Source organism: Cydia amplana, chromosome 11, assembly GCF_948474715.1.
Source record: "Cydia amplana chromosome 11, ilCydAmpl1.1, whole genome shotgun sequence".
Classification (NCBI taxonomy): domain Eukaryota; kingdom Metazoa; phylum Arthropoda; class Insecta; order Lepidoptera; family Tortricidae; genus Cydia; species Cydia amplana.
In genome coordinates, this window is record NC_086079.1 from 237,284 (window position 1) to 260,848 (window position 23,565).

At 52.8% G+C, this 23,565-nt stretch overlaps 1 protein-coding gene across 1 annotated transcript in view; it reads right to left on the reverse strand.

Moving 5' to 3' along the window:
* Nucleotides 1-23,565, reverse strand: part of LOC134652289 (putative 1-phosphatidylinositol 3-phosphate 5-kinase) — a 78,626-nt gene that overhangs the window by 18,831 nt on the left and 36,230 nt on the right. The window contains exons 23-44 of the mRNA XM_063507461.1: nt 19,348-19,400; nt 19,194-19,315; nt 18,702-18,824; nt 17,347-17,397; nt 16,885-16,944; nt 15,522-15,610; nt 5,479-5,603; nt 4,562-4,667; nt 3,684-3,816; nt 3,394-3,498; nt 3,195-3,335; nt 2,900-3,009; nt 2,706-2,838; nt 2,380-2,520; nt 2,054-2,194; nt 1,728-1,868; nt 1,433-1,542; nt 1,239-1,371; nt 913-1,053; nt 587-727; nt 292-401; nt 98-230 (exon numbers count right to left, since the gene is read on the reverse strand). Coding sequence (XP_063363531.1) covers nt 98-230; nt 292-401; nt 587-727; nt 913-1,053; nt 1,239-1,371; nt 1,433-1,542; nt 1,728-1,868; nt 2,054-2,194; nt 2,380-2,520; nt 2,706-2,838; nt 2,900-3,009; nt 3,195-3,335; nt 3,394-3,498; nt 3,684-3,816; nt 4,562-4,667; nt 5,479-5,603; nt 15,522-15,610; nt 16,885-16,944; nt 17,347-17,397; nt 18,702-18,824; nt 19,194-19,315; nt 19,348-19,400 — 2,542 coding nt within the window. The remainder of the gene's footprint in view (nt 1-97; nt 231-291; nt 402-586; nt 728-912; nt 1,054-1,238; nt 1,372-1,432; nt 1,543-1,727; nt 1,869-2,053; nt 2,195-2,379; nt 2,521-2,705; nt 2,839-2,899; nt 3,010-3,194; nt 3,336-3,393; nt 3,499-3,683; nt 3,817-4,561; nt 4,668-5,478; nt 5,604-15,521; nt 15,611-16,884; nt 16,945-17,346; nt 17,398-18,701; nt 18,825-19,193; nt 19,316-19,347; nt 19,401-23,565) is intronic.

A 23,565-nucleotide genomic window follows, 5' to 3' on the forward strand; every position in this document is an offset into this window, starting at 1 on the left:
CCGCGAGCAGCGCGTGCCGGAGCCGGTGGAACTGCGGCGCGTAGTAGATGCGGCACAGCAGCCCATCCTGACCAACTTATAACGAATGTATCATCACCTTTGTCCTTGAGGTCGTCGCAGCAGCGCGCGTCGCCGAGGCGCGGCTGGTCGCGGTCGTCGAGCGCCGCGAGCAGCGCGTGCCGGAGCCGGTGGAACTGCGGCGCGTAGTAGATGCGGCACAGCAGCCCATCCTGAACAACTTATAACGAATGTATCATCACCTTTGTCCCTGAGGTCGTCGCAGCAGCGCGCGTCGCCGAGGCGCGGCTGGTCGCGGTCGTCGAGCGCCGCGAGCAGCGCGTGCCGGAGCCGGTGGAACTGCGGCGCGTAGTAGATGCGGCACAGCAGCCCATCCTGACCAACTTATAACGAATGTATCATCACCTTTGTCCTTGAGGTCGTCGCAGCAGCGCGCGTCGCCGAGGCGCGGCTGGTCGCGGTCGTCGAGCGCCGCGAGCAGCGCGTGCCGGAGCCGGTGGAACTGCGGCGCGTAGTAGATGCGGCACAGCAGCCCATCCTGACCAACTTATAACGAATGTATCATCACCTTTGTCCTTGAGGTCGTCGCAGCAGCGCGCGTCGCCGAGGCGCGGCTGGTCGCGGTCGTCGAGCGCCGCGAGCAGCGCGTGCCGGAGCCGGTGGAACTGCGGCGCGTAGTAGATGCGGCACAGCAGCCCATCCTGACCAACTTATAACGAATGTATCATCACCTTTGTCCTTGAGGTCGTCGCAGCAGCGCGCGTCGCCGAGGCGCGGCTGGTCGCGGTCGTCGAGCGCCGCGAGCAGCGCGTGCCGGAGCCGGTGGAACTGCGGCGCGTAGTAGATGCGGCACAGCAGCCCATCCTGACCAACTTATAACGAATGTATCATCACCTTTGTCCTTGAGGTCGTCGCAGCAGCGCGCGTCGCCGAGGCGCGGCTGGTCGCGGTCGTCGAGCGCCGCGAGCAGCGCGTGCCGGAGCCGGTGGAACTGCGGCGCGTAGTAGATGCGGCACAGCAGCCCATCCTGACCAACTTATAACGAATGTATCATCACCTTTGTCCTTGAGGTCGTCGCAGCAGCGCGCGTCGCCGAGGCGCGGCTGGTCGCGGTCGTCGAGCGCCGCGAGCAGCGCGTGCCGGAGCCGGTGGAACTGCGGCGCGTAGTAGATGCGGCACAGCAGCCCATCCTGACCAACTTATAACGAATGTATCATCACCTTTGTCCTTGAGGTCGTCGCAGCAGCGCGCGTCGCCGAGGCGCGGCTGGTCGCGGTCGTCGAGCGCCGCGAGCAGCGCGTGCCGGAGCCGGTGGAACTGCGGCGCGTAGTAGATGCGGCACAGCAGCCCATCCTGAACAACTTATAACGAATGTATCATCACCTTTGTCCCTGAGGTCGTCGCAGCAGCGCGCGTCGCCGAGGCGCGGCTGGTCGCGGTCGTCGAGCGCCGCGAGCAGCGCGTGCCGGAGCCGGTGGAACTGCGGCGCGTAGTAGATGCGGCACAGCAGCCCATCCTGACCAACTTATAACGAATGTATCATCACCTTTGTCCTTGAGGTCGTCGCAGCAGCGCGCGTCACCGAGGCGCGGCTGGTCGCGGTCGTCGAGCACCGCGAGCAGCGCGTGCCGGAGCCGGTGGAACTGCGGCGCGTAGTAGATGCGGCACAGCAGCCCATCCTGACCAACTTATAACGAATGTATCATCACCTTTGTCCTTGAGGTCGTCGCAGCAGCGCGCGTCGCCGAGGCGCGGCTGGTCGCGGTCGTCGAGCGCCGCGAGCAGCGCGTGCCGGAGCCGGTGGAACTGCGGCGCGTAGTAGATGCGGCACAGCAGCCCATCCTGACCAACTTATAACGAATGTATCATCACCTTTGTCCTTGAGGTCGTCGCAGCAGCGCGCGTCACCGAGGCGCGGCTGGTCGCGGTCGTCGAGCACCGCGAGCAGCGCGTGCCGGAGCCGGTGGAACTGCGGCGCGTAGTAGATGCGGCACAGCAGCCCATCCTGACCAACTTATAACGAATGTATCATCACCTTTGTCCTTGAGGTCGTCGCAGCAGCGCGCGTCGCCGAGGCGCGGCTGGTCGCGGTCGTCGAGCGCCGCGAGCAGCGCGTGCCGGAGCCGGTGGAACTGCGGCGCGTAGTAGATGCGGCACAGCAGCCCATCCTGACCAACTTATAACGAATGTATCATCACCTTTGTCCTTGAGGTCGTCGCAGCAGCGCGCGTCGCCGAGGCGCGGCTGGTCGCGGTCGTCGAGCGCCGCGAGCAGCGCGTGCCGGAGCCGGTGGAACTGCGGCGCGTAGTAGATGCGGCACAGCAGCCCATCCTGACCAACTTATAACGAATGTATCATCACCTTTGTCCTTGAGGTCGTCGCAGCAGCGCGCGTCGCCGAGGCGCGGCTGGTCGCGGTCGTCGAGCGCCGCGAGCAGCGCGTGCCGGAGCCGGTGGAACTGCGGCGCGTAGTAGATGCGGCACAGCAGCCCATCCTGACCAACTTATAACGAATGTATCATCACCTTTGTCCTTGAGGTCGTCGCAGCAGCGCGCGTCGCCGAGGCGCGGCTGGTCGCGGTCGTCGAGCGCCGCGAGCAGCGCGTGCCGGAGCCGGTGGAACTGCGGCGCGTAGTAGATGCGGCACAGCAGCCCATCCTGACCAACTTATAACGAATGTATCATCACCTTTGTCCTTGAGGTCGTCGCAGCAGCGCGCGTCGCCGAGGCGCGGCTGGTCGCGGTCGTCGAGCGCCGCGAGCAGCGCGTGCCGGAGCCGGTGGAACTGCGGCGCGTAGTAGATGCGGCACAGCAGCCCATCCTGAACAACTTATAACGAATGTATCATCACCTTTGTCCCTGAGGTCGTCGCAGCAGCGCGCGTCGCCGAGGCGCGGCTGGTCGCGGTCGTCGAGCGCCGCGAGCAGCGCGTGCCGGAGCCGGTGGAACTGCGGCGCGTAGTAGATGCGGCACAGCAGCCCATCCTGACCAACTTATAACGAATGTATCATCACCTTTGTCCTTGAGGTCGTCGCAGCAGCGCGCGTCACCGAGGCGCGGCTGGTCGCGGTCGTCGAGCACCGCGAGCAGCGCGTGCCGGAGCCGGTGGAACTGCGGCGCGTAGTAGATGCGGCACAGCAGCCCATCCTGACCAACTTATAACGAATGTATCATCACCTTTGTCCTTGAGGTCGTCGCAGCAGCGCGCGTCGCCGAGGCGCGGCTGGTCGCGGTCGTCGAGCGCCGCGAGCAGCGCGTGCCGGAGCCGGTGGAACTGCGGCGCGTAGTAGATGCGGCACAGCAGCCCATCCTGACCAACTTATAACGAATGTATCATCACCTTTGTCCTTGAGGTCGTCGCAGCAGCGCGCGTCACCGAGGCGCGGCTGGTCGCGGTCGTCGAGCACCGCGAGCAGCGCGTGCCGGAGCCGGTGGAACTGCGGCGCGTAGTAGATGCGGCACAGCAGCCCATCCTGACCAACTTATAACGAATGTATCATCACCTTTGTCCTTGAGGTCGTCGCAGCAGCGCGCGTCGCCGAGGCGCGGCTGGTCGCGGTCGTCGAGCGCCGCGAGCAGCGCGTGCCGGAGCCGGTGGAACTGCGGCGCGTAGTAGATGCGGCACAGCAGCCCATCCTGACCAACTTATAACGAATGTATCATCACCTTTGTCCTTGAGGTCGTCGCAGCAGCGCGCGTCGCCGAGGCGCGGCTGGTCGCGGTCGTCGAGCGCCGCGAGCAGCGCGTGCCGGAGCCGGTGGAACTGCGGCGCGTAGTAGATGCGGCACAGCAGCCCATCCTGAACAATGTATAGCATATAGTTTGTCAAAGGACTGTCTCATTTTAAACATAGACAGAGAGAATCATACTATCTTTGTCTTACACTAGTACTAGCACCCTTAGGTTCTTACTGACTGACAAATTGGTTTGACCAACTATATTTACTATACTTGTTGAACCTGTAACCAGTAACTCCAGTATGCAAGACAACAACGGTCCGCAACGTTAAGCATGCTAAAATGCTGAACTACTGTCTAATTTAAGTTTATTCGTACTTTTTAATTTGTGTCTGAATTGTGTGTTGCCACTCGTTTAGTTTAGATGTAGATTAGTTTTAAGTCAGGTACCCACTGAAAGTCAGCGTCATGGCTTGCCGTGGCATTATGCTGAGTGGGGATCCTGTTCAGCATCTAAATTGTTTGTGTTACGTGTATTGTGTGTTACTTGTACCTGATGCTAAATAAATGTATTTCTTCTTCTTTTATTTATCTTCGACATCTTCGTTTATAATGTCAATTAACTGGGAGTAACTGGCAGGACAGACAGAATCTTTTATTTCTTTCAAAACATCATAGATTTTTGGCAGGAAGAAAAATGGACCTAAGTAGCTTCCTTGTGGTACACCGTGCATTTATTTCTTTTGAAGAAGGTAGGTATTTTAAGTGTTTCTGCTTTGCGGAGAGTTCTACATTATGTTAAGTAACTGGAATTAGTTGCGGGTGTGAATAGAGATGTAACGGCATATAATAGGAAGATTGAAATACCTTAAGTAGGACCTCGATGTGGTCGTTGGACTTGGCCTTACTCTTGTCGCCGTCGACCCGGTCCTTTCCTGCACCGGCTTCAGCTTCGTCGGCCTCCGACTGGGTGCTGCACAATTTCATACAATGTACCTATTACATGGGTTTGGCGATCAAAAATTTTGGTCTAAAATCATGCGTCCAAACCTCGGAAGTACCGTACAAGTAGAGAAAAAAAATCGTCCTCGGCATAAATTAAAAATATGACTAAAAAATTCAGTCAGGATATTTAACAAAACACCCGAAAGATAACTTTTTTAACGAAAACCTAAACTTTCACCTCTTATAAGAGAATATGTAGTCTAAAAAACTTTTACTATGGAGCCAATGCCATTTTTAGGGTTCCGTGCCTCAAAAGGATAAAACGGAACCCTTATCTCCGAAACTACTGGGTCTAAACTTATAAAAAATGTGCAGTCAAGTGAGTCAAGCGTGAGTCGGACTTAATGTACGGCACCCTTGGAACGCTAGTCGAACTCGCACTTGGCCGGTTCTTCTTGCATAGGGAGCCGCAAGGTTGAAAAAAACCGGGCAAGTGCGAGTCGGACTCGCGCACAGAGGGTTCCGCACCATCAACAAAAAACAAGCAAAAAAACGATCACCCATCCAAGTACTGACCCCGCCCGACGATGCTTAACTTCGGTCAAAAATCACGTTTGTTGTATGGGAGCCCCACTTAAATCTTTATTTTATTCTGTTTTTAGTATTTGTTGTTATAGCGGCAACAGAAATACATCATCTGTGAAAATTTCAACTGTCTAGCTATCACGGTTCGTGAGATACAGCCTGGTGACGGACGGACGGACAGCGGAGTCTTAGTAATAGGGTCCCGTTTTTACCCTTTGGGTACGGAACCCTAAAAAGCAAGTGTAATAAGATACCTGTGCCTCTGCAGTCGCAGCGAGCGGTGGTAGGTGACGGAGGCGAGCGCGGCCGCGACCACGGAGCCCACTCCGCCGACGTGCACCACCACCGGCACCAGACCGTGCGGGATTATGATCCCGTGCTACAACCACAAGGAATGTTCATCATTCAACTACCACTCATTCTGCAGTCGCAGCGAGCGGTGGTAGGTGACGGAGGCGAGCGCGGCCGCGACCACGGAGCCCACTCCGCCGACGTGCACCACCACCGGCACCAGACCGTGCGGGATTATGATCCCGTGCTACAACCACAAGGAATGTTCATCATTCAACTACCACTCATTCTGCAGTCGCAGCGAGCGGTGGTAGGTGACGGAGGCGAGCGCGGCCGCGACCACGGAGCCCACTCCGCCGACGTGCACCACCACCGGCACCAGACCGTGCGGGATTATGATCCCGTGCTACAACCACAAGGAATGTTCATCATTCAACTACCACTCATTCTGCAGTCGCAGCGAGCGGTGGTAGGTGACGGAGGCGAGCGCGGCCGCGACCACGGAGCCCACTCCGCCGACGTGCACCACCACCGGCACCAGACCGTGCGGGATTATGATCCCGTGCTACAACCACAAGGAATGTTCATCATTCAACTACCACTCATTCTGCAGTCGCAGCGAGCGGTGGTAGGTGACGGAGGCGAGCGCGGCCGCGACCACGGAGCCCACTCCGCCGACGTGCACCACCACCGGCACCAGACCGTGCGGGATTATGATCCCGTGCTACAACCACAAGGAATGTTCATCATTCAACTACCACTCATTCTGCAGTCGCAGCGAGCGGTGGTAGGTGACGGAGGCGAGCGCGGCCGCGACCACGGAGCCCACTCCGCCGACGTGCACCACCACCGGCACCAGACCGTGCGGGATTATGATCCCGTGCTACAACCACAAGGAATGTTCATCATTCAACTACCACTCATTCTGCAGTCGCAGCGAGCGGTGGTAGGTGACGGAGGCGAGCGCGGCCGCGACCACGGAGCCCACTCCGCCGACGTGCACCACCACCGGCACCAGACCGTGCGGGATTATGATCCCGTGCTACAACCACAAGGAATGTTCATCATTCAACTACCACTCATTCTGCAGTCGCAGCGAGCGGTGGTAGGTGACGGAGGCGAGCGCGGCCGCGACCACGGAGCCCACTCCGCCGACGTGCACCACCACCGGCACCAGACCGTGCGGGATTATGATCCCGTGCTACAACCACAAGGAATGTTCATCATTCAACTACCACTCATTCTGCAGTCGCAGCGAGCGGTGGTAGGTGACGGAGGCGAGCGCGGCCGCGACCACGGAGCCCACTCCGCCGACGTGCACCACCACCGGCACCAGACCGTGCGGGATTATGATCCCGTGCTACAACCACAAGGAATGTTCATCATTCAACTACCACTCATTCTGCAGTCGCAGCGAGCGGTGGCAGGTGACGGAGGCGAGCGCGGCCGCGACCACGGAGCCCACTCCGCCGACGTGCACCACCACCGGCACCAGACCGTGCGGGATTATGATCCCGTGCTACAACCACAAGGAATGTTCATCATTCAACTACCACTCATTCTGCAGTCGCAGCGAGCGGTGGTAGGTGACGGAGGCGAGCGCGGCCGCGACCACGGAGCCCACTCCGCCGACGTGCACCACCACCGGCACCAGACCGTGCGGGATTATGATCCCGTGCTACAACCACAAGGAATGTTCATCATTCAACTACCACTCATTCTGCAGTCGCAGCGAGCGGTGGTAGGTGACGGAGGCGAGCGCGGCCGCGACCACGGAGCCCACTCCGCCGACGTGCACCACCACCGGCACCAGACCGTGCGGGATTATGATCCCGTGCTACAACCACAAGGAATGTTCATCATTCAACTACCACTCATTCTGCAGTCGCAGCGAGCGGTGGTAGGTGACGGAGGCGAGCGCGGCCGCGACCACGGAGCCCACTCCGCCGACGTGCACCACCACCGGCACCAGACCGTGCGGGATTATGATCCCGTGCTACAACCACAAGGAATGTTCATCATTCAACTACCACTCATTCTGCAGTCGCAGCGAGCGGTGGTAGGTGACGGAGGCGAGCGCGGCCGCGACCACGGAGCCCACTCCGCCGACGTGCACCACCACCGGCACCAGACCGTGCGGGATTATGATCCCGTGCTACAACCACAAGGAATGTTCATCATTCAACTACCACTCATTCTGCAGTCGCAGCGAGCGGTGGTAGGTGACGGAGGCGAGCGCGGCCGCGACCACGGAGCCCACTCCGCCGACGTGCACCACCACCGGCACCAGACCGTGCGGGATTATGATCCCGTGCTACAACCACAAGGAATGTTCATCATTCAACTACCACTCATTCTGCAGTCGCAGCGAGCGGTGGTAGGTGACGGAGGCGAGCGCGGCCGCGACCACGGAGCCCACTCCGCCGACGTGCACCACCACCGGCACCAGACCGTGCGGGATTATGATCCCGTGCTACAACCACAAGGAATGTTCATCATTCAACTACCACTCATTCGGTTCCAGTTTTCAAATTGGGGTGCCTTTATTTAAGTCGTCGGCAACGTCAAGGGTCTGCTAGGCTTCCTGGTAGAGCTGGGTTGGCAGGAATAGGCCGCCAACCCATCACGCAAAATAGGCGCAATAATATGACGTCGAGTTGCGGAAACCAAGCCCGCGAATACCTATAACCTATATAACCACAAGGAATGTTCATCATTCAACTACCATTAATTCGGTTCCAGTTTTCAAATTGGGGTGCCTTTATTTCCCATAAAGTTTTAAGACATATTATCATTGGTCATAAAACGAAACCGTACACTTTTCAGGGTTTTCATGCGGTTATCCTATAGATAGGTTAGGTTTGTTTTATGGCAAACCTGAAAAGTGATGCGTTTCTGAACCAAATTAATTATGACTAACGAAAATGCGGGCAAACAATACACTTACGATTCAAAACTTTTTGGGAAACAATAGACCAATAGACCCTTTCAAATAACAAGATGTGGCAAAAATATTTATTTTCTTCCTTTTCAGAAATAATATTAACCTGTGCGCGTCTGTAGCCGTCTTTGGCGGTTAAAGGGTTATGCTTAAATCAGTTGTTTGTGTTTCATTGTAAAAACTAGCGACCCGCCCCGGTATCGCACGGGGTAACAAATTATACATAACCCTTCCTCTTGAATCACTCTATTTAAAAAAATCGCATGAAAATCCGTTGCGTAGTTTTAAAGTTCTAGCATATACAGGGTGGAAAGATAAGTCGGGCCCTGGAGGGAAACTACCTTAAATCCTTAAGCTGGCTCATTTTACTTAAAGGAGACATTCTTTTATTTTTAAAAAGAAACAAAACTGCATTCAAAGTATTTTTCTTTTTTTCTTCAATTTGGCTTGTCTAAAAAAATCTTGAGTATACTAAATATTAGATTTTATGGATATTTTGTACGATAGACGAGTGTAAGACCTAATGTTTCTTGGAGAAATGTTATCATTAACATTAACTGTATCGACTAGTAGAATAAAATTGCGAGTTTTTATTTTTTTGAATTTTTAGTCGGTTCGAGTCCCGGGCGAGGCAAGCGAGTTTTAGAAAATCATTGAATGCAGTTTTGTTTCTTTTTAAAAATGAAGGAATGTCTCCTTAAAGTAAAATGAGCCAGCTTAAGGATTTAAGGTAGTTTCCCTCCAGGGCCCGACTTGTCTTTCCACCCTGTATATAGGGACAGACCCGACAGACAGACAGCGGGAAGCGACTTTGATTCATACTATGTAGTGATATAGTACCTGATGGGAGGCCTCCTTGTTGGACAGCAGCTGCGACAGGATCTGCCGCACCGTCTTCTTGTTTAATAGTAAGTATATAGTACCTGATGGGAGGCCTCCTTGTTGGACAGCAGCTGCGACAGGATCTGCCGCACCGTCTTCTTGTTTAATAGTAAGTATATAGTACCTGATGGGAGGCCTCCTTGTTGGACAGCAGCTGCGACAGGATCTGCCGCACCGTCTTCTTGTTTAATAGTAAGTATATAGTACCTGATGGGAGGCCTCCTTGTTGGACAGCAGCTGCGACAGGATCTGCCGCACCGTCTTCTTGTTTAATAGTAAGTATATAGTACCTGATGGGAGGCCTCCTTGTTGGACAGCAGCTGCGACAGGATCTGCCGCACCGTCTTCTTGTTTAATAGTAAGTATATAGTACCTGATGGGAGGCCTCCTTGTTGGACAGCAGCTGCGACAGGATCTGCCGCACCGTCTTCTTGTTTAATAGTAAGTATATAGTACCTGATGGGAGGCCTCCTTGTTGGACAGCAGCTGCGACAGGATCTGCCGCACCGTCTTCTTGTTTAATAGTAAGTATATAGTACCTGATGGGAGGCCTCCTTGTTGGACAGCAGCTGCGACAGGATCTGCCGCACCGTCTTCTTGTTTAATAGTAAGTATATAGTACCTGATGGGAGGCCTCCTTGTTGGACAGCAGCTGCGACAGGATCTGCCGCACCGTCTTCTTGTTTAATAGTAAGTATATAGTACCTGATGGGAGGCCTCCTTGTTGGACAGCAGCTGCGACAGGATCTGCCGCACCGTCTTCTTGTTTAATAGTAAGTATATAGTACCTGATGGGAGGCCTCCTTGTTGGACAGCAGCTGCGACAGGATCTGCCGCACCGTCTTCTTGTTTAATAGTAAGTATATAGTACCTGATGGGAGGCCTCCTTGTTGGACAGCAGCTGCGACAGGATCTGCCGCACCGTCTTCTTGTTTAATAGTAAGTATATAGTACCTGATGGGAGGCCTCCTTGTTGGACAGCAGCTGCGACAGGATCTGCCGCACCGTCTTCTTGTTTAATAGTAAGTATATAGTACCTGATGGGAGGCCTCCTTGTTGGACAGCAGCTGCGACAGGATCTGCCGCACCGTCTTCTTGTTTAATAGTAAGTATATAGTACCTGATGGGAGGCCTCCTTGTTGGACAGCAGCTGCGACAGGATCTGCCGCACCGTCTTCTTGTTTAATAGTAAGTATATAGTACCTGATGGGAGGCCTCCTTGTTGGACAGCAGCTGCGACAGGATCTGCCGCACCGTCTTCTTGTTTAATAGTAAGTATATAGTACCTGATGGGAGGCCTCCTTGTTGGACAGCAGCTGCGACAGGATCTGCCGCACCGTCTTCTTGTTTAATAGTAAGTATATAGTACCTGATGGGAGGCCTCCTTGTTGGACAGCAGCTGCGACAGGATCTGCCGCACCGTCTTCTTGTTTAATAGTAAGTATATAGTACCTGATGGGAGGCCTCCTTGTTGGACAGCAGCTGCGACAGGATCTGCCGCACCGTCTTCTTGTTTAATAGTAAGTATATAGTACCTGATGGGAGGCCTCCTTGTTGGACAGCAGCTGCGACAGGATCTGCCGCACCGTCTTCTTGTTTAATAGTAAGTATATAGTACCTGATGGGAGGCCTCCTTGTTGGACAGCAGCTGCGACAGGATCTGCCGCACCGTCTTCTTGTTTAATAGTAAGTATATAGTACCTGATGGGAGGCCTCCTTGTTGGACAGCAGCTGCGACAGGATCTGCCGCACCGTCTTCTTGTTTAATAGTAAGTATATAGTACCTGATGGGAGGCCTCCTTGTTGGACAGCAGCTGCGACAGGATCTGCCGCACCGTCTTCTTGTTTAATAGTAAGTATATAGTACCTGATGGGAGGCCTCCTTGTTGGACAGCAGCTGCGACAGGATCTGCCGCACCGTCTTCTTGTTTAATAGTAAGTATATAGTACCTGATGGGAGGCCTCCTTGTTGGACAGCAGCTGCGACAGGATCTGCCGCACCGTCTTCTTGTTTAATAGTAAGTATATAGTACCTGATGGGAGGCCTCCTTGTTGGACAGCAGCTGCGACAGGATCTGCCGCACCGTCTTCTTGTTTAATAGTAAGTATATAGTACCTGATGGGAGGCCTCCTTGTTGGACAGCAGCTGCGACAGGATCTGCCGCACCGTCTTCTTGTTTAATAGTAAGTATATAGTACCTGATGGGAGGCCTCCTTGTTGGACAGCAGCTGCGACAGGATCTGCCGCACCGTCTTCTTGTTTAATAGTAAGTATATAGTACCTGATGGGAGGCCTCCTTGTTGGACAGCAGCTGCGACAGGATCTGCCGCACCGTCTTCTTGTTTAATAGTAAGTATATAGTACCTGATGGGAGGCCTCCTTGTTGGACAGCAGCTGCGACAGGATCTGCCGCACCGTCTTCTTGTTTAATAGTAAGTATATAGTACCTGATGGGAGGCCTCCTTGTTGGACAGCAGCTGCGACAGGATCTGCCGCACCGTCTTCTTGTTTAATAGTAAGTATATAGTACCTGATGGGAGGCCTCCTTGTTGGACAGCAGCTGCGACAGGATCTGCCGCACCGTCTTCTTGTTTAATAGTAAGTATATAGTACCTGATGGGAGGCCTCCTTGTTGGACAGCAGCTGCGACAGGATCTGCCGCACCGTCTTCTTGTTTAATAGTAAGTATATAGTACCTGATGGGAGGCCTCCTTGTTGGACAGCAGCTGCGACAGGATCTGCCGCACCGTCTTCTTGTTTAATAGTAAGTATATAGTACCTGATGGGAGGCCTCCTTGTTGGACAGCAGCTGCGACAGGATCTGCCGCACCGTCTTCTTGTTTAATAGTAAGTATATAGTACCTGATGGGAGGCCTCCTTGTTGGACAGCAGCTGCGACAGGATCTGCCGCACCGTCTTCTTGTTTAATAGTAAGTATATAGTACCTGATGGGAGGCCTCCTTGTTGGACAGCAGCTGCGACAGGATCTGCCGCACCGTCTTCTTGTTTAATAGTAAGTATATAGTACCTGATGGGAGGCCTCCTTGTTGGACAGCAGCTGCGACAGGATCTGCCGCACCGTCTTCTTGTTTAATAGTAAGTATATAGTACCTGATGGGAGGCCTCCTTGTTGGACAGCAGCTGCGACAGGATCTGCCGCACCGTCTTCTTGTTTAATAGTAAGTATATAGTACCTGATGGGAGGCCTCCTTGTTGGACAGCAGCTGCGACAGGATCTGCCGCACCGTCTTCTTGTTTAATAGTAAGTATATAGTACCTGATGGGAGGCCTCCTTGTTGGACAGCAGCTGCGACAGGATCTGCCGCACCGTCTTCTTGTTTAATAGTAAGTATATAGTACCTGATGGGAGGCCTCCTTGTTGGACAGCAGCTGCGACAGGATCTGCCGCACCGTCTTCTTGTTTAATAGTAAGTATATAGTACCTGATGGGAGGCCTCCTTGTTGGACAGCAGCTGCGACAGGATCTGCCGCACCGTCTTCTTGTTTAATAGTAAGTATATAGTACCTGATGGGAGGCCTCCTTGTTGGACAGCAGCTGCGACAGGATCTGCCGCACCGTCTTCTTGTTTAATAGTAAGTATATAGTACCTGATGGGAGGCCTCCTTGTTGGACAGCAGCTGCGACAGGATCTGCCGCACCGTCTTCTTGTTTAATAGTAAGTATATAGTACCTGATGGGAGGCCTCCTTGTTGGACAGCAGCTGCGACAGGATCTGCCGCACCGTCTTCTTGTTTAATAGTAAGTATATAGTACCTGATGGGAGGCCTCCTTGTTGGACAGCAGCTGCGACAGGATCTGCCGCACCGTCTTCTTGTTTAATAGTAAGTATATAGTACCTGATGGGAGGCCTCCTTGTTGGACAGCAGCTGCGACAGGATCTGCCGCACCGTCTTCTTGTTTAATAGTAAGTATATAGTACCTGATGGGAGGCCTCCTTGTTGGACAGCAGCTGCGACAGGATCTGCCGCACCGTCTTCTTGTTTAATAGTAAGTATATAGTACCTGATGGGAGGCCTCCTTGTTGGACAGCAGCTGCGACAGGATCTGCCGCACCGTCTTCTTGTTTAATAGTAAGTATATAGTACCTGATGGGAGGCCTCCTTGTTGGACAGCAGCTGCGACAGGATCTGCCGCACCGTCTTCTTGTTTAATAGTAAGTATATAGTACCTGATGGGAGGCCTCCTTGTTGGACAGCAGCTGCGACAGGATCTGCCGCACCGTCTTCTTGTTTAATAGTAAGTATATAGTACCTGATGGGAGGCCTCCTTGTTGGACAGCAGCTGCGACAGGATCTGCCGCACCGTCTTCTTGTTTAATAGTAAGTATATAGTACCTGATGGGAGGCCTCCTTGTTGGACAGCAGCTGCGACAGGATCTGCCGCACCGTCTTCTTGTTTAATAGTAAGTATATAGTACCTGATGGGAGGCCTCCTTGTTGGACAGCAGCTGCGACAGGATCTGCCGCACCGTCTTCTTGTTTAATAGTAAGTATATAGTACCTGATGGGAGGCCTCCTTGTTGGACAGCAGCTGCGACAGGATCTGCCGCACCGTCTTCTTGTTTAATAGTAAGTATATAGTACCTGATGGGAGGCCTCCTTGTTGGACAGCAGCTGCGACAGGATCTGCCGCACCGTCTTCTTGTTTAATAGTAAGTATATAGTACCTGATGGGAGGCCTCCTTGTTGGACAGCAGCTGCGACAGGATCTGCCGCACCGTCTTCTTGTTTAATAGTAAGTATATAGTACCTGATGGGAGGCCTCCTTGTTGGACAGCAGCTGCGACAGGATCTGCCGCACCGTCTTCTTGTTTAATAGTAAGTATATAGTACCTGATGGGAGGCCTCCTTGTTGGACAGCAGCTGCGACAGGATCTGCCGCACCGTCTTCTTGTTTAATAGTAAGTATATAGTACCTGATGGGAGGCCTCCTTGTTGGACAGCAGCTGCGACAGGATCTGCCGCACCGTCTTCTTGTTTAATAGTAAGTATATAGTACCTGATGGGAGGCCTCCTTGTTGGACAGCAGCTGCGACAGGATCTGCCGCACCGTCTTCTTGTTTAATAGTAAGTATATAGTACCTGATGGGAGGCCTCCTTGTTGGACAGCAGCTGCGACAGGATCTGCCGCACCGTCTTCTTGTTTAATAGTAAGTATATAGTACCTGATGGGAGGCCTCCTTGTTGGACAGCAGCTGCGACAGGATCTGCCGCACCGTCTTCTTGTTTAATAGTAAGTATATAGTACCTGATGGGAGGCCTCCTTGTTGGACAGCAGCTGCGACAGGATCTGCCGCACCGTCTTCTTGTTTAATAGTAAGTATATAGTACCTGATGGGAGGCCTCCTTGTTGGACAGCAGCTGCGACAGGATCTGCCGCACCGTCTTCTTGTTTAATAGTAAGTATATAGTACCTGATGGGAGGCCTCCTTGTTGGACAGCAGCTGCGACAGGATCTGCCGCACCGTCTTCTTGTTTAATAGTAAGTATATAGTACCTGATGGGAGGCCTCCTTGTTGGACAGCAGCTGCGACAGGATCTGCCGCACCGTCTTCTTGTTTAATAGTAAGTATATAGTACCTGATGGGAGGCCTCCTTGTTGGACAGCAGCTGCGACAGGATCTGCCGCACCGTCTTCTTGTTTAATAGTAAGTATATAGTACCTGATGGGAGGCCTCCTTGTTGGACAGCAGCTGCGACAGGATCTGCCGCACCGTCTTCTTGTTTAATAGTAAGTATATAGTACCTGATGGGAGGCCTCCTTGTTGGACAGCAGCTGCGACAGGATCTGCCGCACCGTCTTCTTGTTTAATAGTAAGTATATAGTACCTGATGGGAGGCCTCCTTGTTGGACAGCAGCTGCGACAGGATCTGCCGCACCGTCTTCTTGTTTAATAGTAAGTATATAGTACCTGATGGGAGGCCTCCTTGTTGGACAGCAGCTGCGACAGGATCTGCCGCACCGTCTTCTTGTTTAATAGTAAGTATATAGTACCTGATGGGAGGCCTCCTTGTTGGACAGCAGCTGCGACAGGATCTGCCGCACCGTCTTCTTGTTTAATAGTAAGTATATAGTACCTGATGGGAGGCCTCCTTGTTGGACAGCAGCTGCGACAGGATCTGCCGCACCGTCTTCTTGTTTAATAGTAAGTATATAGTACCTGATGGGAGGCCTCCTTGTTGGACAGCAGCTGCGACAGGATCTGCCGCACCGTCTTCTTGTCTCCCTTCTCCTCGTCTTCCTCGCCACCTGTTCACCGGTACACATACATATGTACATATAGTAACATTCTTTAATGACGTATGCCGGTTAATACATAACCGGTCTCATATACGGATGATAAACCTTTTTTTAAATTATGTTGTATTAGATAATCCATTTTTTATGTGGCTTGCACAATTTGTAATTTATATGATTTATTTAATTAATTTATTTTGACTAAATGCTGCTAGGGAACAAATCATTTTATTATAGTATTTTATGCAACCGTTGTTTAAAAGGGGTCAAAAAAGGCGAGTGGCGTGAGTAACAATTTGAGGCGAAGCCGAAAATTGTTAATAAAGACGCCACGAGTATTTTTTGACTCAGTTAAACAACGTTGCATACAATACTTTTTCTACGACCAAGCACTTTGAAAAAAATTTGTAAATTTAACAAATATTTTTCATTCAACAAAAATAATATTTTAAACAAGTGGAATCATATAGGACATATATGTAGGTAAACAAACCAAACCCGGCCACCGCGCCCCGCGCCCCACGGCCGGTTGGTCAGCGACACCTTCTTGTAACTCATGAGGCCCTGGTACTTGCTCTTAGTTAAATTACAATATTGGACAGTTTTTTTTCTCGATTTGGACCACAGTAGCCTATGGAGACTAACAAGCAACGCTAAGCGGTATTCGTAGTCTATGGATCTTGCTATATTACGGGTGTCACATGCGCGTTTCTGACTTCTGAAGCAATTTTATTGTTTCTTTTCTACTAGTTAGTACTCATCTGTCAGAGATGACAATTAAAATTAGGTTGGCAACAATGTATTTCATACAATATTTTTTAAAGTGGTGATTACACGAAGTATCGTAAAAGTACCAAAAAGATACTGCGTGTATGCACAAATACTTTTTTGGGGAATAGACTAAAGACTTGTCTTGACAACTATAACATAGGGGTTTAAAGGTGTGTGTACGACCTTTTAAATGACAAATAAAAGTACGGGAGTAGAAAAAATATTTTTTTTATTTCTGTTCGGAGGCCTTGGTCACTTTTTCTTTAGTATATGATATATGACATCTATTTCAGTATAGATAATTCCCAAAATCAAGTTACAAATAATTTATTAAGATTGACTTTAAATTGGTACCTTATACGAGTTTCTGGATTTTGATATATGAGAAAACTTATTTTTTCTAAGTGGCCAGTCCAGGAATTTTCAGTATGACCTAAGTAGAGGATTTCAGTTTTTATTTGACATGATTGGCTCTATATTCACTATGTGAATTATCACTATTATAGTAGTCTTACCAGCGTGGTCCTTCTCGTCCCGGGGCTCGCGGGGCCCCTCTGCGAACACATAAGTGGTGCCTTTTTAATATTGCAGGAAGTTTCCGATATTCTTCAATAATGTATAATATTGTTGCCCAAGGTCTACAAGTCATTTACAGAATGTTTGTCGCGTGTTTTATGATGCTTTAATATAGGAATAAAATATATGACAATATAAAACAGTCGCGTTATGCAGGTACTGACAGGCAATGCACAATGTAATCTAAAATTCAAGATAGCATCTAGAAATTTAGAAAATACTTATTGTATGCTGACAAAGTCAATAAAAAAGGCTTTTTTAAAAAAAAAAATGCATTTTGCATCCCCGTTTTGAGACTATCAGAGATACACTTTGTATTGAAATCTGAGACTACTGAAAATACTGGTGTCACAATAGACTTGTAAGCGGCGGGCAACAATACAGAGTATGACGGTAGTCACCTGAGTTTTCGCTTTCTCCGGTCGACTCTTCCAAGTCTGATTTCTCTTCCACTGTAAATAATATTTTATTATTAAATAATTTTTATGATTTATAAAGGAACAGATATAGTGCAAATAGCAATGACCTTTTATTTATGTAGACGTGTGACGTTCATACTGTTCATAGTTGACAAAACTAAAATTTGATCTAACGATTTCGACAGGTTGGCGTCACTCATACGACTAACTAAATATAGGCATAGAGAAAAAAATACATAGAGTGCTCACTCCATACATCAGTTTTAGTACCAAAAAGACTATTAGCACCGACCGGAAAGTCTTATCTCAACAGCATAAGACTTTCCGGTCGGTGGCTACATCTATTGTCAAGTAGCAGTACTGATAGTTCCGCTACTCGATGCTAGATGTAGACACTGAAATTAATAGTCTGAACTGATGTATGGAGTGCGCACTCTATGTATTTTTTTTCTCTATGATATAGGTTCCGTAAACTATATTTAACGGCTCACGATCGTGCGCCTGGTACCATATCTACCTCATTTTACTTACATCTATGGCAAATAGTAACGGTGTAATTTATGTAAAACTGACGTTATCAAGCAAAATGTTCGTCGGTGGCAACGACAATAACATGCCTACTGTAGTAGTCGACAAGTTCAGAGAAACATAACCTCGTAAGGTCCTACCTATAGTACTTCTTCAGGTCGATGAAATTTAAATCATATTCAATAGGGATGTTGACACATGTTGAATTTTATAACAAAATCTAGTAAAATAGATAGGAAACGAGCAATTTATCACAATAATGTGGATAATAAAATAAAATATTGAAAAATTACAAAAATACAGGACCTGAAAGTTTCAAAATTTAAGTTTTTTTTAACTTCCAAAAACGATAAAAGTAAGGGTACCATTCGATTCCATACATTTCACCAAAAAAAATATTGTATAGCAACTATATACATAAACGCAATATTTCACCGACAAAAACGCAATTTTATTGTTTTGTCCATACTACAACGTGGGCGATGACGTCACGGCCTCTGGCCGTTTTGTATAGGGCGTTTCGCGAGTGAAGTGCGACTGTCGGACTATGACTACAATTTCTGACTTTTGTGTTACTTTAATGCAATGGGTCCCATATAGACATTTGATCCTAAAAACAAACCCGATCGATTGATACTATATAAAAAAATTAGTCATGTAGCCTATTGGAACAGTCGCTTTTGCATTGTTTCATTCAGTTTTCAAACAATGCAAAATCAACTCTATTTCCTAGACTATAGGTTCAATTTTCAGTGACAAATTTTGGATTTTTTATTTTTATGGCTGGGCCTTAGGAACATGATACATACCGGTGGCGTCGAGAGGCTTGGCGGGCTTGGGCGGGGGCGAGGCCCACGCGTCCTGCGCGTCCCGCAGCATGCGCTCGCCCGAGATCAGCGCGTCCGACACGCGCCACAGCGAGCGGATTACACCTGCACACACACACACACACACACATTTATACACTAATAATCTTTATACATTTTCTTAAAACATTCAGGGGTCGTTTTCAAGGTTTTCGGGGGTGCTGGTAACATGTAGCGATGGTCATATTATTACTTTATTTTGCTAGGGTCGTTTCATCGTGAAAAATTCTTTATAGATTACATTACAAAGAACTTTACGGAAAAATGATCTTTAAATTAATAAGAACTTAATAAAAGGTGGATTACTTGTGACGTAACAAATGTTTTATCTTGACTATCTTTTTGACGTTTCACAAAGAAAAGCTGAGTTGCCTGGTTGGTACACTAAGTTATTGTCATTGTAAAGAGATTGTTTAATGACATTGAGCGTCATACCGGCCGTGGTGGTGTTCTCCTTGGCGTGTGTGAGTGCGAGCGAGATCTGCTCGGTGTGGTGCTTGAACGCCTGGTAGTACTGCTCGGCCCCGCCCCCGCCACCACGCTCGGCGTCTCGTGGCCTGCGACACCAACATAAACAAACTGTGTGAGCGTCATACCGGCCGCGGTGGTGTTCTCCTTGGCGTGTGTGAGTGCGAGCGAGATCTGCTCGGTGTGGTGCTTGAACGCCTGGTAGTCCTGCTCGGCCCCGCCCCCGCCACCACGCTCGGCGTCTCGTGGCCTGCGACACCAACATAAACAAACTGTGTGAGCGTCATACCGGCCGCGGTGGTGTTCTCCTTGGCGTGTGTGAGTGCGAGCGAGATCTGCTCGGTGTGGTGCTTGAACGCCTGGTAGTCCTGCTCGGCCCCGCCCCCGCCACCACGCTCGGCGTCTCGTGGCCTGCGACACCAACATAAACAAACTGTGTGAGCGTCATACCGGCCGCGGTGGTGTTCTCCTTGGCGTGTGTGAGTGCGAGCGAGATCTGCTCGGTGTGGTGCTTGAACGCCTGGTAGTCCTGCTCGGCCCCGCCCCCGCCACCACGCTCGGCGTCTCGTGGCCTGCGACACCAACATAAACAAACTGTGTGAGCGTCATACCGGCCGCGGTGGTGTTCTCCTTGGCGTGTGTGAGTGCGAGCGAGATCTGCTCGGTGTGGTGCTTGAACGCCTGGTAGTCCTGCTCGGCCCCGCCCCCGCCACCACGCTCGGCGTCTCGTGGCCTGCGACACCAACATAAACAAACTGTGTGAGCGTCATACCGGCCGCGGTGGTGTTCTCCTTGGCGTGTGTGAGTGCGAGCGAGATCTGCTCGGTGTGGTGCTTGAACGCCTGGTAGTCCTGCTCGGCCCCGCCCCCGCCACCACGCTCGGCGTCTCGTGGCCTGCGACACCAACATAAACAAACTGTGTGAGCGTCATACCGGCCGCGGTGGTGTTCTCCTTGGCGTGTGTGAGTGCGAGCGAGATCTGCTCGGTGTGGTGCTTGAACGCCTGGTAGTCCTGCTCGGCCCCGCCCCCGCCACCACGCTCGGCGTCTCGTGGCCTGCGACACCAACATAAACAAACTGTGTGAGCGTCATACCGGCCGCGGTGGTGTTCTCCTTGGCGTGTGTGAGTGCGAGCGAGATCTGCTCGGTGTGGTGCTTGAACGCCTGGTAGTCCTGCTCGGCCCCGCCCCCGCCACCACGCTCGGCGTCTCGTGGCCTGCGACACCAACATAAACAAACTGTGTGAGCGTCATACCGGCCGCGGTGGTGTTCTCCTTGGCGTGTGTGAGTGCGAGCGAGATCTGCTCGGTGTGGTGCTTGAACGCCTGGTAGTCCTGCTCGGCCCCGCCCCCGCCACCACGCTCGGCGTCTCGTGGCCTGCGACACCAACATAAACAAACTGTGTGAGCGTCATACCGGCCGCGGTGGTGTTCTCCTTGGCGTGTGTGAGTGCGAGCGAGATCTGCTCGGTGTGGTGCTTGAACGCCTGGTAGTCCTGCTCGGCCCCGCCCCCGCCACCACGCTCGGCGTCTCGTGGCCTGCGACACCAACATAAACAAACTGTGTGAGCGTCATACCGGCCGCGGTGGTGTTCTCCTTGGCGTGTGTGAGTGCGAGCGAGATCTGCTCGGTGTGGTGCTTGAACGCCTGGTAGTCCTGCTCGGCCCCGCCCCCGCCACCACGCTCGGCGTCTCGTGGCCTGCGACACCAACATAAACAAACTGTGTGAGCGTCATACCGGCCGCGGTGGTGTTCTCCTTGGCGTGTGTGAGTGCGAGCGAGATCTGCTCGGTGTGGTGCTTGAACGCCTGGTAGTCCTGCTCGGCCCCGCCCCCGCCACCACGCTCGGCGTCTCGTGGCCTGCGACACCAACATAAACAAACTGTGTGAGCGTCATACCGGCCGCGGTGGTGTTCTCCTTGGCGTGTGTGAGTGCGAGCGAGATCTGCTCGGTGTGGTGCTTGAACGCCTGGTAGTCCTGCTCGGCCCCGCCCCCGCCACCACGCTCGGCGTCTCGTGGCCTGCGACACCAACATAAACAAACTGTGTGAGCGTCATACCGGCCGCGGTGGTGTTCTCCTTGGCGTGTGTGAGTGCGAGCGAGATCTGCTCGGTGTGGTGCTTGAACGCCTGGTAGTCCTGCTCGGCCCCGCCCCCGCCACCACGCTCGGCGTCTCGTGGCCTGCGACACCAACATAAACAAACTGTGTGAGCGTCATACCGGCCGCGGTGGTGTTCTCCTTGGCGTGTGTGAGTGCGAGCGAGATCTGCTCGGTGTGGTGCTTGAACGCCTGGTAGTCCTGCTCGGCCCCGCCCCCGCCACCACGCTCGGCGTCTCGTGGCCTGCGACACCAACATAAACAAACTGTGTGAGCGTCATACCGGCCGCGGTGGTGTTCTCCTTGGCGTGTGTGAGTGCGAGCGAGATCTGCTCGGTGTGGTGCTTGAACGCCTGGTAGTCCTGCTCGGCCCCGCCCCCGCCACCACGCTCGGCGTCTCGTGGCCTGCGACACCAACATAAACAAACTGTGTGAGCGTCATACCGGCCGCGGTGGTGTTCTCCTTGGCGTGTGTGAGTGCGAGCGAGATCTGCTCGGTGTGGTGCTTGAACGCCTGGTAGTCCTGCTCGGCCCCGCCCCCGCCACCACGCTCGGCGTCTCGTGGCCTGCGACACCAACATAAACAAACTGTGTGAGCGTCATACCGGCCGCGGTGGTGTTCTCCTTGGCGTGTGTGAGTGCGAGCGAGATCTGCTCGGTGTGGTGCTTGAACGCCTGGTAGTCCTGCTCGGCCCCGCCCCCGCCACCACGCTCGGCGTCTCGTGGCCTGCGACACCAACATAAACAAACTGTGTGAGCGTCATACCGGCCGCGGTGGTGTTCTCCTTGGCGTGTGTGAGTGCGAGCGAGATCTGCTCGGTGTGGTGCTTGAACGCCTGGTAGTCCTGCTCGGCCCCGCCCCCGCCACCACGCTCGGCGTCTCGTGGCCTGCGACACCAACATAAACAAACTGTGTGAGCGTCATACCGGCCGCGGTGGTGTTCTCCTTGGCGTGTGTGAGTGCGAGCGAGATCTGCTCGGTGTGGTGCTTGAACGCCTGGTAGTCCTGCTCGGCCCCGCCCCCGCCACCACGCTCGGCGTCTCGTGGCCTGCGACACCAACATAAACAAACTGTGTGAGCGTCATACCGGCCGCGGTGGTGTTCTCCTTGGCGTGTGTGAGTGCGAGCGAGATCTGCTCGGTGTGGTGCTTGAACGCCTGGTAGTCCTGCTCGGCCCCGCCCCCGCCACCACGCTCGGCGTCTCGTGGCCTGCGACACCAACATAAACAAACTGTGTGAGCGTCATACCGGCCGCGGTGGTGTTCTCCTTGGCGTGTGTGAGTGCGAGCGAGATCTGCTCGGTGTGGTGCTTGAACGCCTGGTAGTCCTGCTCGGCCCCGCCCCCGCCACCACGCTCGGCGTCTCGTGGCCTGCGACACCAACATAAACAAACTGTGTGAGCGTCATACCGGCCGCGGTGGTGTTCTCCTTGGCGTGTGTGAGTGCGAGCGAGATCTGCTCGGTGTGGTGCTTGAACGCCTGGTAGTCCTGCTCGGCCCCGCCCCCGCCACCACGCTCGGCGTCTCGTGGCCTGCGACACCAACATAAACAAACTGTGTGAGCGTCATACCGGCCGCGGTGGTGTTCTCCTTGGCGTGTGTGAGTGCGAGCGAGATCTGCTCGGTGTGGTGCTTGAACGCCTGGTAGTCCTGCTCGGCCCCGCCCCCGCCACCACGCTCGGCGTCTCGTGGCCTGCGACACCAACATAAACAAACTGTGTGAGCGTCATACCGGCCGCGGTGGTGTTCTCCTTGGCGTGTGTGAGTGCGAGCGAGATCTGCTCGGTGTGGTGCTTGAACGCCTGGTAGTCCTGCTCGGCCCCGCCCCCGCCACCACGCTCGGCGTCTCGTGGCCTGCGACACCAACATAAACAAACTGTGTGAGCGTCATACCGGCCGCGGTGGTGTTCTCCTTGGCGTGTGTGAGTGCGAGCGAGATCTGCTCGGTGTGGTGCTTGAACGCCTGGTAGTCCTGCTCGGCCCCGCCCCCGCCACCACGCTCGGCGTCTCGTGGCCTGCGACACCAACATAAACAAACTGTGTGAGCGTCATACCGGCCGCGGTGGTGTTCTCCTTGGCGTGTGTGAGTGCGAGCGAGATCTGCTCGGTGTGGTGCTTGAACGCCTGGTAGTCCTGCTCGGCCCCGCCCCCGCCACCACGCTCGGCGTCTCGTGGCCTGCGACACCAACATAAACAAACTGTGTGAGCGTCATACCGGCCGCGGTGGTGTTCTCCTTGGC